This window comes from Nicotiana tomentosiformis, chromosome 4, assembly GCF_000390325.3.
Source record: "Nicotiana tomentosiformis chromosome 4, ASM39032v3, whole genome shotgun sequence".
Lineage (NCBI taxonomy): Eukaryota > Viridiplantae > Streptophyta > Magnoliopsida > Solanales > Solanaceae > Nicotiana > Nicotiana tomentosiformis.
In genome coordinates this window covers 52,258,971-52,276,856 of record NC_090815.1, presented here as the reverse complement: position 1 = coordinate 52,276,856, position 17,886 = coordinate 52,258,971, and the positions used below count along the sequence as shown (strand labels likewise).

General features: G+C 38.3%; 1 protein-coding gene across 1 annotated transcript; it reads left to right on the top strand.

Annotated features, from left to right (window-relative positions):
• The first annotated feature begins 16,554 nt into the window (after positions 1–16,554).
• Positions 16,555–17,294, top strand: LOC138909670 (uncharacterized). Its single transcript, XM_070200881.1, has 2 exons — positions 16,555–16,788; positions 17,082–17,294. The coding sequence occupies exons 1-2, from the start codon at positions 16,555–16,557 to the stop codon at positions 17,292–17,294; spliced, it is 447 nt and encodes a 148-aa protein (XP_070056982.1).
• The last annotated feature ends 592 nt before the right edge of the window (positions 17,295–17,886 follow it).

Genomic DNA, 17,886 nt, shown 5'->3' with positions numbered 1-17,886 from the left:
AAGTTGAGGTTGAAGAACATTGCTTCAGTGGAAGGGTCACCCAGTCGAGGAGGCGACTTGGGAGACAAAGCATGATATGCATTGTCGTTATCCTCATCTTTTTACCACTTCAGGTATGTCTCTATACTCGTTTTTAAGAGGTGAGGATGTAACGACCCGTCTAGTTATTTTGATTATTTTTGCCCCATTACCCTTTTTATTGCCTCATATATGTTATATTGTGGTTATGTTACTTGTCGGGGTGGTTTTTTGGTTTCGGGTGAGTATCGGAGTGAATTAAGAATGCTTAGTCCCAAGGTTGGAAGCTTAAGTTGAAACAGTTGACCGGAGTTTGACTTTTGTGTAGATGACTCTAGAGTGAAGTTTTCATGGTTCTGATAGATTCGTATTGTGGTTTTGAACTTAGGAGCGTGTTCAGATATTGATTTGGAGATCTGTATGTCGTTTTGGCTTGAATTGGTGAATCTTAGAAAGTTAATGGTTTGGAAGGTTGAGAAGTTTGACCGAGAGTTGGCTTTATTGATATCGGGGTCGGATTCTGATTTCAGAAGTTAGAATAGGTCCGTGTCATTTATGACTTGTGTATAAAATTTGAGGTCAATCGAAGTTGGCTTGGTATGAATCAGAGTTAGTTTTCAAAGTTGAATGTTCATAGATTCAATAGGTTTGAATTAGGTTGTGATTAATAGATTCGATGTTGTTGATGTGATTTTAGGCGTCGATGTGATTTGGATTGAATCCGGAACCATTTGATACTTAGGAAAAAAATCTGCCCAGCTAAGGATATGATTCAATCGCACCTGCACATTTTGGGCGGCAGGTGCGGCACATTAGAAGAGGCTTGTGAGCCATATAAGCGAGGTTCTAGAGGTTGGGCTGTGACCGCAGATGCAAGGGGGTTTCCACATATGCGAGTCCGCAGGTACGGAGGATTGGTCGCAGATGCGGATAGGGACAGAATGACCTAGGGTCATAAAAGCGAACAGTGTCCAACGGAGCGGGTGCGCAGAAGCGCCCATATGTCCGCAGGAGCGGAAGCACAGAAGCACATTTGTGTCCTCGTAAGTGGATTTGCCTGGGCTTAAGTGGAAGTCGCACCTGCGACGGGTTTTCCGCAGGTGTAGAGCCGCAGAAGTGGCTGTTGGTCCATTGAGAAAACGAAATCACTGGGCTAAAAAGGGGCAGATAAAGGGTTTTAATCTATTTTCCATCGTTTGAGTGAGAGACCTCGGTTTTGGAAAATGTTGGAAGTGATTTTCAAGGATTTAATCGGGGTAAGTGATTTTAACTCAGATTTGACAATTATAAATGAATCCATCATTATTTTTATCATTTAATTAGTGTTTTGAGTTGGAAAAATTAGTGTTTTGAGGATTTCAAGGTCGATTTGAGGTCGGAATTAAATAATTTTAGTATGTTTTGACTCGTTATTGAATAAGTATTCGGATTTTGTAAGTTTCGTCATGTTTCGAGGCGCGAGCCCAAGGTTGACTTTTGAGTTGACTTTTTGATTTTCTTTAAAGATTGCAACTTTATTATCCGGAATAGTTTTCTATGGTTTGTATTTATGGTATAAAGTTATTTTGGCTAGATTCGAGCCGTTCGGAGTTGGATATTCATGGAATAGGCTTACTAGTGGATTGAGTAAGCTTGTTTGAGGTATGTATCTTGCCTAACTTTGTGTGAGGGAACTACCCCTTAGGATTTGGATTGATCGCACTATTTGTGACATGTGAAAGCCGTGTATGCAAGGTGACGAGTGGGTACACGGGCTATATTTTGTATTTGACCAGTTAGGGCTATTTAGACTCTTTTCATGCCTTTGATTCAATTGTCATAGCAGATTATATTTTTCATTGTTAGTCCACCCTTACATGCATTAATCTACCCTCAAATGCCTTATTTAACATTGTTAACACTTATTTCACCTTTTACTTGTTATTTGCTCTTATATGTTTTAGTTGAGTTTATTGTCTTCTCTATTGTCTGTTACTTCTTTATTTGTTGAATTGTTTACTTGAAGTTGTTGTTTTCATGAAATAGCTTCTTATTGAATTATTGGTGTTGAAGTTGTAAAAGTCGTGATCATATTGAGGCAAAGTTGTTAATTATTGAAATACCATTCTTGTTGAGCTATTAACTTTCAGTATGCTATTGTTGAGATTCTTGTACACATTGTGGTTGAGCCATGGGCTATTTGTTGAGAAATAATATTGGTATTATTGGTTCTTTTGGCAAGTTGTGGCATACGGGCACTTGTGGTGCGAGTTGTGATTATGTTGTGATATTGATGCGCATACAGCGGTATAAGGATAGGGGTTAATTTGCATGAGGCGGCATACGGTGGGATTTATTTGTGTGTTTCTAGTAAGGGAATTACTTGAAGCCACGCAGCGACATAAGTTGGGCTAAAGTGCGTGTAGCTATTTTAGAAAAACTATTTTTAAAACTATCTAAATGTAAGACTCATGAGGTGGTATAAGGAAAGATTGTGATTGTGATTGTGAAATGAGATTACGAGGCGGTATAAGGAAAGATTATGATTGTGATTGTAAAATGATATTACGAGGCGGTACCTCGGTTATGATTCTTGTTTATTATCTCTCATTTACCTCACTTGTAATTGTTAGCATTGTTTTCTTGGTATTCTTATTATTTGTTTCTCCCTTGTTTCATTTATTGCTTTAAATGCAGTTGTAGTCTATCTTGTTGCATTTCTTTATTTCCTTTTCTTCCTCGTTTCCATTCTTAAACTGTATTATACTTGTTCAGCTTCTTTTTCTTATCCTAATAGGTATCTTGACCTGGCCTAGTCACTATTCTATCGAGTTTAGGCTTGATACTTATTGGGTACCGCTATGGTGTACTCATTCTACTATTTTGCACATCTTTTTATGCAAATACAGGTACCTGATATCAGGCTAGGCATTAATGAGTTAGCTATATATCTCGAAAACTTTAAGGTATACCTGCTTGGCATCCGCAGGCTTAGGAGTCACCGTCTGTCCTTGTTTTTTCTCTATTGGTTACTCTTGATTTAGGCAGTGTTGTATTAGGGATTTTACATTATATTCGTGTAGAGCTTATGACTCAGTCTCACCGGATTTTGGGAATTAATGTCAGCACTATTGTTGTGTTCTATTATGGTAGCTAAATGGTTTAAATTTGAAGTTCTGTTGTTATTTCTGCTACCTCTTCATGTATACAAGGCTTACCTAGTCTTAGAGACTAGGTACCATCACGACATCCTACGGTGGGAGATTGGGGTCGTGACAACAACACTCTACTAGAAACTTGCTCATGACTCGTATAACCTATGAACCTATCGCTCTAATACGAACTTGTCATAACCCAAAATCCCACCAAGTCGTGATAGCACCTAGCCTAACCTTCTTGGTAAGCCGAACCACAAATAACACAACTCGAATAAAAGATCGTCTATAATCAATAAATAAGATGGCTGAATTCCATACAATATCCAAAGTATTAATAGTACGAGTCATGAGTGACTATGATTAAGAATACAACTCTGGTTGAAAAATAAATATAGCATCTATTTAAGGTATATATATAAACATAATTATATGTCCTAAACTATGATGAATAAGTAGTAGCTTAATCTGCATCCCTGATACAATTTCAATGATTTTGTTCATCATCCACAGCAGCTCAGCTCCAAGATCTGCATACAAGGTGCAGAATTGTAGTATGAGTAAACTAAGACCATGTAATCAGTAAGCATCAACATTAACTTCGGTGAAGTACTAATGAGGATTTAAGTCAAAAGATACTCACTTCAGTTAACCTGTACAACGCAATAAAATATACATTTACACAACAACAATGTCGAAGTCTATGAATGAAGTACATGTAGGGCCATCAGTGCACATTGAGAAAATATGCACAAGCATTGTAACCAAACTAACAGTTCAGCATATAGAGAAGATACACATTTTATATCAATAAATCATACAATTGCACATAGAGAAGATATGCACATGTTTCATACTAGTTTAACAACTCAACATATAGAGAAGATATGCGCCTAACATCATTAATTCATCAACAGTTGCATATAGAGAATATATGCAAAAATAAGCAAGCCAAGTTACCTAGGTTGACATATAGAGAAGATATGCACCATAAATCATATCAACAAGTAAAGCAACATATAGAGAGGATATGCATAAAAGGCATGTATACATTACATAGATAGAATATAGAGAAGATATGTAGTAAAAGTCATATATTCATCAGAGAAGCTTGCATATAGAGAAGATACGCAAATTCCAACCACTGATCAGTTTTACATAATCCGCATTTATGTCATTAAGAGAGAAAAATGAGAGGGTGACCCTAAGGGGGGCGGAACCTTATCCACATGGTTCACGGACAACTCACGTGCCATAATCATAATCACCGCATGAATTACTCACGTGCCATACCCATAACAACCGCACACATAACTCACGTGCTATTATAACTCAACCTACAAACCTACACGGACCACTCACATGCTATCAGCTTAGTCAATCACACAGAAAGAATATATACGAATACATGTATAAAAACAACGGATACCAACTGATAAAATAGTATGCTAATATGTATACATCTGCAAATTGTACAACTACAACTCAGGTTAGGTGAGTACGCCATACAATAATTAGTATCATGTTCAGACAGGAAATCAAGACTCACACATGATCTTAGCATAATTTGAGAAATTACATAGTCATACAAACTTATAAAATATGATAGAAGGAAGCACAATATCCAAAACAAGGCATGAAGCAACCTAAAGATTACTCTAGTCATTAATTATACATAGCACCCGCATATATGTTCATCACCTCGCATATACGTCATTTCTCACACATTCCAATTAGACCAATAAGGTCATATCCTAATGGTTTTTCTCTCACAACAAGATTAGGCAACATACTTTGTCACGACCAAAAATTTGAAACTGCTGGGTCAAGACAGTGCCTAACACTGCTTGCTAGGCAAGCGAACACATAACAAAGAATACGAGAGAAATAAAACTACCAAATAACAGCCAAAATGATAACGTAGTAGAATATAACTCAGAAGTATACATGATAACTCTAATATCAATTCTAACATCTAACTCTAGAAAGTGGAAACAGTAATACAGAAATAGGAAGATGACTCTAAGGCCTGCGAACAGTATGTAGCTCTACCTTAAGTCATCTATCTGGTATCCGCTAAGCACTTCTCGGGACTCCGCTGGTAACAATGTCCAAATCTGCACAAGAAGTGCAGATGTGTAGTACAACCGACCAAATGTATTCCATAAGTGTCGAGCCTAACCCCGACGAGGTAGTGACGAGGCTAAGACAAGACAACAACAAATAACCTATGTAGTTAAATATGAAGAAATAACGAGATGGCAAGTAAAGTATCAAGTATAGTAATAGGATAACAACATGCGAGATAGATAATAAGTACGTATGTAAAAGGGACATAAAATGAGAAAGTAAAGGAAAACGTCATTTAGCAAACCACAACTCATGATATTACAACAACTCTGAACAACCTTTCAAAAGTAAATTATGAAGCCACAAAGCCAAGTCCTCAATCCGAATAGCAAATAAAGAACAATGAAATCAACAAATGGCACGACATCACCCTCCGTGTGTTTACTCTCATCCTCCAAAACATTATATAATAGCTAGTACAAAAACACCCTTCTTCATATCTTCACTTTCTATCAAGCACAAAACCCTTCATGTAGTGATATTGATATATGAATAAACACAAAAACACCTTTTGTGCACAATCCCTCTCTTTCTATGTTGGCTGGGTCCTCTCACCAACTGCAACACTAGTCAGCAAGATGAAATACATTCTCCTTTCTCTAATAATTAGATAGCTCCAACCTATACAAGGGGGTCGTTAGACTGCTGCTTACTAAGCGCTTGTTCTATCCAAGCCAAGCAACCAAAGCCGGGGAGCTAGATGGGAATAGTTGTTACACCCTATATTTTCGTATGTAAAAATGCGTCGTAAGCAAACTAATGTAGGACAAAAAAATGAGATAATATTTAAAAGTATATAAAGTAAGTTAATCATGTTACCTCTGAGGTTACAAATATTGAAGATCATGAACAACAAGTACAAAGAGGGTTGGACAGTTCAGAAGCTAAAGCAATTAAATAAAACAATGTTTCATCGAAAGTCGACAAGTTGGGAATGTTATAACATGTACCTTTGGGGTGAGACTAGGGTGATTAACATGATAAAGAGATTATGTTATGATTTATATTAGTCGTATTACATCCGTGTGTTATGTTTTTAAGTCAAGCGAGTTGTGGAACAAAAGTCGATGAAAGTCATCACAAGTTACATTCATAAGTTTTACTGAAACTTTGGGTCAAATGTAACTGCAATTTTCTCCCAATATACTTAGATTTATGGTGTGTTCCACCCATCAAATTAAAGATCTATGAGTCTAGTTTCCAATGCATTAAACCGTTTGTCAATATGACATCGGAGTAATGAGATATGGGCATTTTTGTGATACTGCGCAAGCTGCTAGGTGACAAGTAGGTGTGTCACCTACTTGCTTAAATGAAAGCCCAAAACTGGGCCATTTCGGGTCGTCCAAAGAGGCCTTTTAAGGGCCTATTTTCTTCATATATTAGACTTAAAATAGAGCATAATAACCAGACATAAGCTCTGCAAAGAATTCTCCCAAAAATTTCCCACAAACCCTAATTGATTTTCTCTCCCTTTCAAGTTCCAATTGGAGGTAAAACTTAGAGTTTGAAGAACCAAGATAGGAGCTGAGTTATCCAACAAATAAGGTGAGTTTACTGCTCTCTTTCATCCATTTTTTCTTCTGTAAATTCATGGTAAGTCGTTCTATACTTGTAAGAACTCACGGGATGGTGATCGGAAGCCGTGAGTTCGAGTTATTCACTTGTAGCGGACTGTTTTGTGGACTGTTTTGTGTTGCTGTTGGGCTGCGTGTTTTATTACTATTTTGTGGAGTTTTGGAGGAGGAAGGGGGTTTATAAACACCATATAAATGTAGGGTGGTTGGCTGGTCGTTCGTCATAACATTTTCGGATCGTTTGACGCTACTACGGTGGTCGTTTTGTGTACGAAGAGATTGGGGTGTGTTGGGCTGTTTTGTAGTATTTGATGGTGTATATAGGGCTGGAAAATGATGTATATATGTTGTTATTGTTCTTTCCTTGTATTGTTGGTGTTATCTTGAAGTTGGAGGAAGGGCATATTATAGGGGAGATGCTGCCCATTTTAATACAAAATAGGTTTGTCGTTCGTTGTGCGATAGTTGTACCTTTCATAACTTAACGATAGTATTATTATCATTCTTGTAGATTAAGGTGCGAAGAGGTGAGTTCAACTAAGGAATAATATTGTAACTTATGAGACTAGAATAGTGTGAATAAATTCATGAATATGAACTTCACTTTTTGTCTCATTACTAACACATGTAGCTACGAGATCATGCCAAAATGAAGGAAGGCTTAGCCTTAACATACCTTATCACAATCTCTTATGAATGTAACTTGTGATGACTTTCATCGACTTTTGTTCCACAACTCGCTTGACTTAAAAACATAACACACGGATGTAATACGACTAATATAAATCATAACATAATCTCTTTATCATGTTAATCACCCTAGTCTCACCCCAAAGGTACATGTTATAACATTCCCAACTTGTCGACTTTCGATGAAACATTGTTTTATTTAATTGCTTTAGCTTCTGAACTGTCCAACCCTCTTTGTACTTGTTGTTCATGATCTTCAATATTTGTAACCTCAGAGGTAACATGATTAACTTACTTTATATACTTTTAAATATTATCTCATTTTTTTGTCCTACATTAGTTTGCTTACGACGCATTTTTACATACGAAAATATAGGGTGTAACAATATAGCACATATTACATATTGCAGCGGGGTAGAGGAATTGGTCGACTCATCAGGCATTAGAAACTTCGTTTTCTGTGCGTGGGATTACTGGGAAACCCCCGATTTGTGTCATTCTATGTTTCCCTAGGCTAGGTTCTTGGCAAATATTTGGTCTGTGATGCTTTGGAAAAGGTAAAGTTAATTCAGAAGCGGCTTCGTACAGCATAGTCCAGGTAAAAGAGTTATGCTGACATGAAGGCTCGTGATGTTGCGTATATGGTGGGTGAGAAGGTTCTGCTCAGAGTATCACCCATGAAGGGTGTGATGAGATTTGGGAAGAAGGGAAAGTTGAGCCCTAGGTATTTTGGCTCTTTTGAGGTGCTGGAGAGAGTTAGAGAGGTGACCTAGAGACTTGCCTTGCCACCTAGTCTATCCAAAGTTCACCCAGTGTTTCATGTATCTATGCTCTGGAAGTACTATGGGGATCCATCGTATGTTTTAGACTTCCACACGGTGCATTTAGATGGGGATTTGACTTATGATGTGGATCCAATGGCCTTTTTGGATCGACAAGTTCAATTAATAAGGTCGAAGAATATTGCATCGTTAAAGGTTTATTGGAGAGGTCAGCCGGTCAAGATTAACTTCGGTGAAGTACTGATGAGGATTTAAGTCAAAAGATACTCACTTCACTTAACCTGTACAACTCAATAAAATATACATTTACACAACAACAATGTCGAAGTCTATGAATAAAGTACATGTAGGGCCATCAGTGCACATTGAGAAAATATGCACAAGCATTGTAACCAAACTAACAGTTCAGCATATAGAGAAGATACACATTTTATATCAATAAATCATACAATTGCACATAGAGAAGATATGCACATGTTTCATACTAGTTTAACAACTCAACATATAGAGAAGATATGCGCCTAACATCATTAAATCATCAACAGTTGCATATAGAGAATATATGCAAAAATAAGCAAGCCAAGTTACCTAGGTTGACATATAGAGAAGATATGCACCATAAATCATATCAACAAGTAAAGCAGCATATAGAGAGGATATGCATAAAAGGCATGTATACATTACATAGATAGCATATAGAGAAGATATGAAGTAAAAGTCATATATGCATCCGAGGAGCTTGCATATAGAGAAGATCCGCATATTCCAACCACTGATCAGTTTTACATAATCCGCATTTATGCCATTAAGAGAGAAAATGAGAGGGTGACCCTAAGGGGGATGGAACCTTATCCACATGGTTCACGGACAACTCACATGCCATAATCATAATCATCGCACGAATAACTCATGTGCCATACCCATAACAATCGCACGCATAACTCACATGCTATTATAACTCAACCTACAAACCTACACGGACCACTCAGGTGCTGTCAGCTCAGTCAATCACACATAAAGAATATATAATAATACATGTATAAAAACAACGGATATCAACTGACATAATCATGGACTGATAAAATAGCATGCTAATGTGTATACATCTGCAAAGTGTACAACTACAACTCAGGTTAGGTGAGTACGCCATATAATAATGAGTATCATGTTTAGACAGGAAATCAAGACTTACACATGATCTTAGCATAATTCGAGAAATTACGTAGTCATACAAACTTATCAAATATGATAGCAGGAAGCACAATATCCAAAACAAGGAATGATGCATCCTAAAGACTACTCTAGTCATTAATTATACATAGCACCCGCATATATGTTCGTCACCTTGCATATACGTCATTTCTCACACATTCCAATTAGACCAATAAGGTCATATCCTAATGGTTATTCCCTCACAACAAGATTAGGCAACATACTTTGTCACGACCAAAAATCTCAAATTGCTGGGTCAAGACGGTGCCTAACACCGCTTGCTAGGCAAGCGAACACATAACAAAGAATACGAGAGAAATGAAACTACCAAACAACAGCCAAAATGATAACATAGTGGAATATAACTCAGAAGTATACATGATAACTCTAACATCTAACCATCCCATGACGTGGAGTAATAAATACATGAGCTACTAGAGTTTACTAAATGCAATATTGTCTGGAAAGTGGAAACAGTAATACAAAAATAGGAAGATGACTCTAAGGCCTGCGAACGGTATGTAGCTCTACCTTGAGCCATCTATCTGGTATCCACTAAGGACTTCTCGGGACTCCGCTGGTACCAATGTACGAATCTAGACAAGAAGTGCAGATATATAGTACAACCAACCAAATGTACTCCATAAGTGTCGAGCCTAACCCCGACGAGGTAGTGACGAGACTAAGACAAGACAACAACAAATAACCTATGTAGTTAAATATGAAGAAATAATGAGATGGAAAGTAAAGTATCAAGTATAGTAATAGGATAACAACATGCGAGAGAGATAATAAGTACGTAAGTAAAGGGACATAAAATGAGAAAGTAAAGGAAAACGTCATTGAGCAAGCCACAACTCATGATTTTACGACAACTCTGAACAACCTTTCAAAAGTAAATTACGAAGCCACAAAGCCAAGTCCTCAATCCGAATAGCAAATAAAGAACAATGAAATAAACAAATGGCACGACATCACCCTCCGTGCGTTTACTCTCATCCTCCAAAACATCATATAATAGCTAGTCCAAAAACACCCTTTTGCATATATTCACTTTCTATCAAGCACAAAACCCTTCGTGCAGTGATATTGATATATGAATAAACACAAAAACACCCTTTGTGCACAATCACTCTCTTTATATGTTGCCTGGGTCCTATCACCAACTGCAACCCTAGTCAGCAAGCTAAAAAACTTTCTCATTTCTCTAATATTTAGATAGTTCCAACCTATACAAGGGGGTCGTTAGACTGCCGCTTATTAAGCACTGGTTCTATCCAAGCCAAGGAACCAAAGTTGGGAACCTAGATGGGAATAATGAATTAAAGATAAGAAGAATTAACGGGGTAAAGGAATTGGTCGACTCATCAGGCATTAAAAACTTCATTTGCTGTGCATGGGATTACCGGGAAACCCCTGATTTGCGTCATTCTATGTTTACCTAGGATAGGTTGTTGGCAAATATTTGGTCTGTGATGCTTTGGAAAAGGTAAAGTTAATTTAGAAGCAGCTTCGTACAGCACAGCCCAGGCAAAAGAGTTATGCTGACATGAAAGCTCGTGATGTTGCATATATGGTGGGTGAGAAGGTTCTGCTCAGAGTATCACCCATGAAGGGTGTGATGAGGTTTGAGAAAAAGGGAAAACTGATCCTAGGTATATTAGCCCTTTTGAGGTGCTGGAGAGAGTTGGAGAGGTGGCCTAGAGACTTGCCGTACCACCTAGTCTATCCAAAGTTCACCCAGTGTTTCATGTATCTATGCTATGGAAGTACTATGGATAATCGTCGCATGTTTTATACTTCAGCACGGTGCAGTTATATGGGGATTTGACTTATGATGTGGATCCAGTGGCCATTTTGGATCGACAAGTTCAAAAGATAAGGTCGAAGATTTTTGCATCGGTGAAGGTGTATTGGAGAGGTCAGCCGGTCGAGAAAGCTACTTTGGAGTCTGAGCAGGGGATGTAGAGCAAAAATCCTCACATTTTTAGACTCTAGTTATGATTCTAGACTCGCTCGAGGACGAATGCTTATTTAAGAGGGGGAGAATATAACGACCTGACCGGTCATTTTTGGTATTTTATCATCATTTCCCCTATTTTGATGCTTCCCATATGTGTATTTGTAATTATATGACTTATCGGGGTGGCTGGCTTGGGTTCGGGAAGATTTTGGAGTGAATTGGGACACTTAGTCACAAGGTTGAAAGCTTAAGTTGTAAGAGATGACTGGAGTTTGACTTTTGTATGGACGACCCTGAAATGGTGTTTTGATGATTCTAACTTCTTATGGTGATTTTTGACTTAGGAATATGTCCAGATTATGATTTTGGAGGTTCGTGTGTTGGTTCAATAGTTTTTGGCGAAAATTGGATAGTTAAAGGTTTGGAAGGTTGATAGTATTGACCGGGAGTTGACTTTGTTAACATCGGGTTCGAATTTATTATTTGGGACTTGGAATTCATCCGTTGTATTATTTGGGACATGCATGCAAAATTTGAAGTCATTCCGGGTTGGTTTTATGTGATTCGGCATGCGTTTTAGAAGTTGAAAGTTCATTAGTTCCTTAGGCTTGAATCGTGGTGTGATTCGTGGTTTTGATATTGTTTTATGTGATTCTAGGCTTCGAATAGGTTCATGTTATATTTTGGGATTGGTTGGAATGGTTTGATGGGGTCCCGGGGGCCTCGGGTGTGTTTCGAATTGGTTTTGGCTTGTTTTGGATTGAGTTGCATTTGCTGAAGTATGTTGGGATTGGTGTCTTCTTATAATTAGCTTAAAGTATATATATTTATATGTATATCGCCTCATGTTTTACTCGTGTTTCATGGATTTTGGATGTAAAATGTATTTATTTATGTTAATTCGTGGTGTTTTTATATGTAGGAATCATCCTGAGGGAATAGGGAAGAAAGGTGCGAGATTAGAGACAAAACGAAGAAAAATGAAAAATGAGGATTTCCAGCGCCACATGCAGCTCCACATGCACCTGTGGCGCAGTTTACAGAATGTTCAAAGGGCCAGCGCCAGGGCTAGTGCCCCACACTGCCCTGGGCGCTGCTGACAGGAATTTCTCCAACTTTGGCCAGGACAAGGTTATTTCGGCCCAAGACCTACCCAACGCATGTAAAAGCAAGACTAAGCCTATTTTGAGAGGGGAGATGCCACTTTGAAGGAAAAATTCACACGAGAAATATCGGGGAGCGAGGATATCTCAGTTGTCTTCATCTTTTCTTAGTATTTTCAATTCCAACACTTGTGAAATTTTTTCATATTATCATGAGTGGTAAAACCCATAGTTCTGGGGTTATGGTTTAGCCATGAATATTGTTGTTTAATATTGACTTAACCTTAATTTCAATTCACCAAAATATGATTGTTTCTTCAATTCTGTAATTAGTTGCTTAATTGTCTGACCAACAGTTAGGTTCTAGTTAACATTGGCCACAACTCCATCGTCGGTGGTGAAAATCCACCAGACCAGGCTCATAAAAAGTGTCTTAACATTGCGCACAAACCCCAACTGGGCTCCACTACCAAATCTAACCCAGATGCTACAGATTTCAATTTGGGTGGAGATATCACTATAGCAAAAAAATCGCATGGGAGCTTCTGAAAATCCCTAATTCATTTCTGGGTCAAATATTGGAACTCCAACCCATGGAGATTGTTCTCCACCTAAAGAGCTATCATTCCATCAAATTTCATATCAATCCACTGTTGGAATCATCGGCATCGATCAATTGAATATCTCCGGCGAGAACCAGTTGGTCGCGCATGGTGCTACAGATGTCCAAATTAGACAAAATCAATGCAAAACTGTTTCTGCAGGTAAGGAGAATGTGTCTAATCCATCTCTATCTAACTTCAATGGATCAATTACCACAACATTGCAAAAAATGATTTCTGCAACTGTTGGTCCACCATATGTTCGTGGAAATGCAAAAGCTAATTCTATTGACTTGATTGTGGTACAAAGTGATGAAGATGTTTCTAACCCATTAAAGCATCCTCACATTCAATCGAGCAGTATTCCCACTATATCAGGTAACAGTCCAAGCCAAAACAATAATTTAAATCCATTACTTCCTACTACTGGTTTAGCCATTGTAGATGCTTAGTCTAGAGATGAAGCACCTACTGTCTTACCGTCACAACAACCCCAGCTAAACCCAAACCACCACATTGTTAACCCCTTTACCACACAACCACAGGTAGAAAACAAAAATGCACTAACACCATCCTCTGTACCAAAAACCCTGCATAACACCAACAACAATAACCTTCCTAAAGTGTCATCCAACTTTGATAAGACCAGTCACACCAAAGCCCCCATACTACAACCAACAATCAAACAAACTCAACCCAGCACCAATATGAAAAGCCAAACTCAGGACCCTATCCCTAAGGCCAAACAACTAAACAACTCCCATGCCCCACCACCACCCATAGTCACTCACTCATATGTAACCAAATTGAGAGCAAGACATGAAGCAGAAATTGAACCTATAGAGTTCACCCCACCTAGGATCACAACAAAGCAAGGTCAACCAGCTGTGATCTTTAGCAGAAGCAACTACATGGTAAAACTTGCAGCCAGGTGCAAATACACAATTGTTGGAAAGTTCTCCAATACCATGCCTAGAATAGAGGTTATCAAAAAATGTTTTGTCACTCAAACTTAATTGAAAGGTGGAGTAAAGATAGCACATTTCAATACTAGGACTGTCTATATAGACCCAGGAAATGAGTATGATCATGTCACTGTATGGACTAGGCCATTTATGTACATACAGGGCCAAATGATGAAACTTGAAGCCTGGACGCATACCTTCAATCCAACTGAAGATTCTACTGTAATTCCACTGTGGGTTGTCATCCCTGAATTACCTTGGCATTTCTACTACATGTAGATCCTCACAGTACTACTATCTTCTGTTGGGAAAGCTTTACACTTAACATGGCATCATTTCAAAAAACAAGAGAGAGTGTGGCCAAAGTCACGATGCAAATTGATCTTACAAAACGTAGACCACATCATGTGTGGTTAGTATTTGATGAGAACCAAGATGTAAATGGTGATGGACAATGATTGGAAGTGCAATATGAAAACATTATTGATTACTGCATGTATTTCAAACACTTGAACCATACTCCATCATCCCGTCTAGTTAGAATCAAAGATGAAGAAAACAAAAGAAAAAAGGACTCTGTCACACAGGAAGGCTTCGGGGAAAGCCAATAGCAGCAAAATCTTTCTGGGGCAAGATCAACAAGCCAGAACCAAGGACAACAACAAAAAGAATAGCAACATAAAGAAGCCAATACTGCACCTCAACAAACTCCTCAGGAACACCAAATATCAGGGGTTATTCCTTCAAACAATGAATGGCAAAATAAGAAAAGGAAGTATTTCAAGGGACAACAACAGCAGAACAAGAAGCAACACCAAACATATGCACCAAGGCAAACCTCAACTTACCACCTACTGAAGCACCCCAATAAGCGGTCTCGGGTAATTGAGAACTCCAAACAACATAAGGCTAAAATGGATATAAAAACCTCTACCTCTAATAATCCTCCAGTTGCACTGGAGAATGATGTTGATTCTGTGTCTCAGAATCCTCTCTCTTCCCATTCCCTTGTTAATGTTGATTCTATGAATACTTCTGAAGTTATTGGAGAAAAGGAGAATTGTTAGTAGAAAATCATAACCATGCAGGATGGGGATCCAAAAGGGGTGAGTATCCTCATATTTTGTATGAGTGTGCTTTAGCACCTTTGATTGATCATAGGAATGACTCTAGAACCCATATTACCATTGGTACACAATCAGATAATGTTCATGATCATGATGGGCATTATAATGATGATCACTGTGAATAAGAACAACTTGCAGTAAAAAGAATGGCCAAAGGCAAAGGTCATGATGTTTCCGATGCTCACATTCAACCTACAAGACATAAAAATAAACCAAGTCAAAAAAGAGAAGAGCTCTCCAAAGGAAAAAATGCAGGTATCAGTATAGTTGAACAATCAGAGGAACCTCTTGATAAGGTTCCTGAGATCTACTTTCAGACACCACCCCCAATGACAAGGCATCCTCCAAACCGTGAGGAGAATTGTCAACTTGGTAATGGAGATGACACTCACATGGCAGTGACACATTCTGACAAAGATAAGCTTCCCAACACAAACACACATATAGAAAATTTTGAACCAGACCCAGGGAGTCAGTGTACTCTGATGGTCTCTTTCATCATACATTCACCTTCAGGTCAGGAAGATGATAAGTACAGACCTATACAGTCTGATGATGAGCTAACTAGGGCTTCAAAGGAGGATGATGGGTTCAGTGATGGTATTAATAAAGATCAGCATTGTGACCTTCTATTGGCAGTAGTTAGTGGTGCTTATGAATAGGACAATGTCACACTTTCTCATGAGAATCCGTCCAGAATGAGACCTTCACCCAGACTTACAAGAAGCAAAGCTGCCTCAAGCAGCAGTAATCTACCAAACTCAAGAACCCCCACCATTCCTAAATGATTAGTACAATCACTTGGAATGTTAGAGGTATCAGAACCTCTGGAGCTATTGAGAGACTCAAAACACTCAAACAAATCCATAAACTTTCCTTCATTGCTTTGTTGGAACCATTATGGGACAACCCTCACCTTGATTTCTACCTTGATTACTTCAGAATTCAGCTCTCTATGAACCAAGTTGTTGCCAATGTCAATAACAAAATTTGGCTCTTCTAGGATCAAGATTTCACTATCACTTTTCTGGATCAGGATTAACAGCAAATGACCATTGAACTAAAGCATGTTGAACTTCGTGAAACTATTCATCTTACAATCGTGTATGCCAAATGCAAACCATCATTGAGACTCTACTATGGGAGAATCTTAGGCATAGGTCTACCATATGCAATATTCCTTGGTGTGTAATTGGGGACTTCAATGTAATTTCTTCCATTGGGGAAAAGATTGGGGGAATTCCCTACCAGATGAACAAAAGCATTGACTTTCTAAGCATGATTGAGGAATGTGGTCTGACTTACCTGGGCTTCTATGGACCTAGATACACTTGGTCGAATGGAAGGGGTCCATGTTCTATTGTGTGTAAAAGATTGGACAGAGGTTTAGTAAATGACAATTGGCTAAGCTCCTTTCCTGCAACTACCATCACTCACTTGGATTCAACTGGCTCAGATGATTCTCCTCTTCTGATGGATATGAATGTGAGACAAGACTCAATCAAGAAATACTTTAGATTCCTTTATTTTTGGGTGAAGAATGAATCATTTATACCTCTATTTCAGGAATTGTAGAATGATCCTATCAATGGAAGAGCTATGTGGATCTTTTACCAAAAGCTCAAGGCTCTTTCTAATGCTTTGAGCAAATGGTCCAGACAACAATAAGGTGACATCTTTCAGAAACCCAAAACATTTGAGCAAACGGTCAAAGAAGTAGAAAAAAATGGGCAGCATCCAATGATCCTGGTGACAGACAGAATTTGCATGATCTACAGGCTCAATACACCAGACACTTGAAATTAGAAGAAAAAGTTCTGAAACAAAAAACTCAGTTGCAATGGTTCAAGGATGGTGATTCCAATTCCAAGTATTTTCATAGCTTGATAAGGGGTAGAAGAAGAAAGCTTTATATTCAAAAAATCAAGGATGAAGATGGGGATTGGATCCAGGGTGATGAAGTAATAGGTGAAGCTGCTTGTAACTACTAGGAAAAACTTTTTATTGAACAAGAGGGCCTCATTAGAGAAGATCTTATCTCTTGTATCCCTACTATGATCACTCCAGAAGACAACACAAATCTAACCAAGAATCCTGCTATAAGTGAATTAAAGGAAGTTGTTTTCTCCATTAATCCAAACAGCGCAGCTGGACCTGATGGAATGAATGGAAAATTCTACCAAGCCTGCTGGGATGTTATCAAAAATGATTTGCTCAATGTGGTTCTTGACTTCTTTGGAGGTAGTGACATGCCTAGATATATGACAAATGCCTGCTTGGTCCTTCTTCCAAAAGTTGAAGTTCCTAACTCTTTCACTGAATTTAGACCTATTAGCCTAAGCAACTTCATCAACAAGATCATTTCAAAACTAATCTGTTCCAAGCTTGCACCAATCCTACCAAATATCATCTGGGCTAACCAGTCTGGTTTCGTTAGAGGAAGAAGTATCTCTGAAAATATCATGCTTGCTTAGGAGATTGTCCAAGGCGTCAAGAAACCAAACACTGGGGCCAATGTTGTTATCAATGTTGATATGGCAAAGGCCTATGACAAAGTGTCTTGGAGTTTTACATGCATCATGC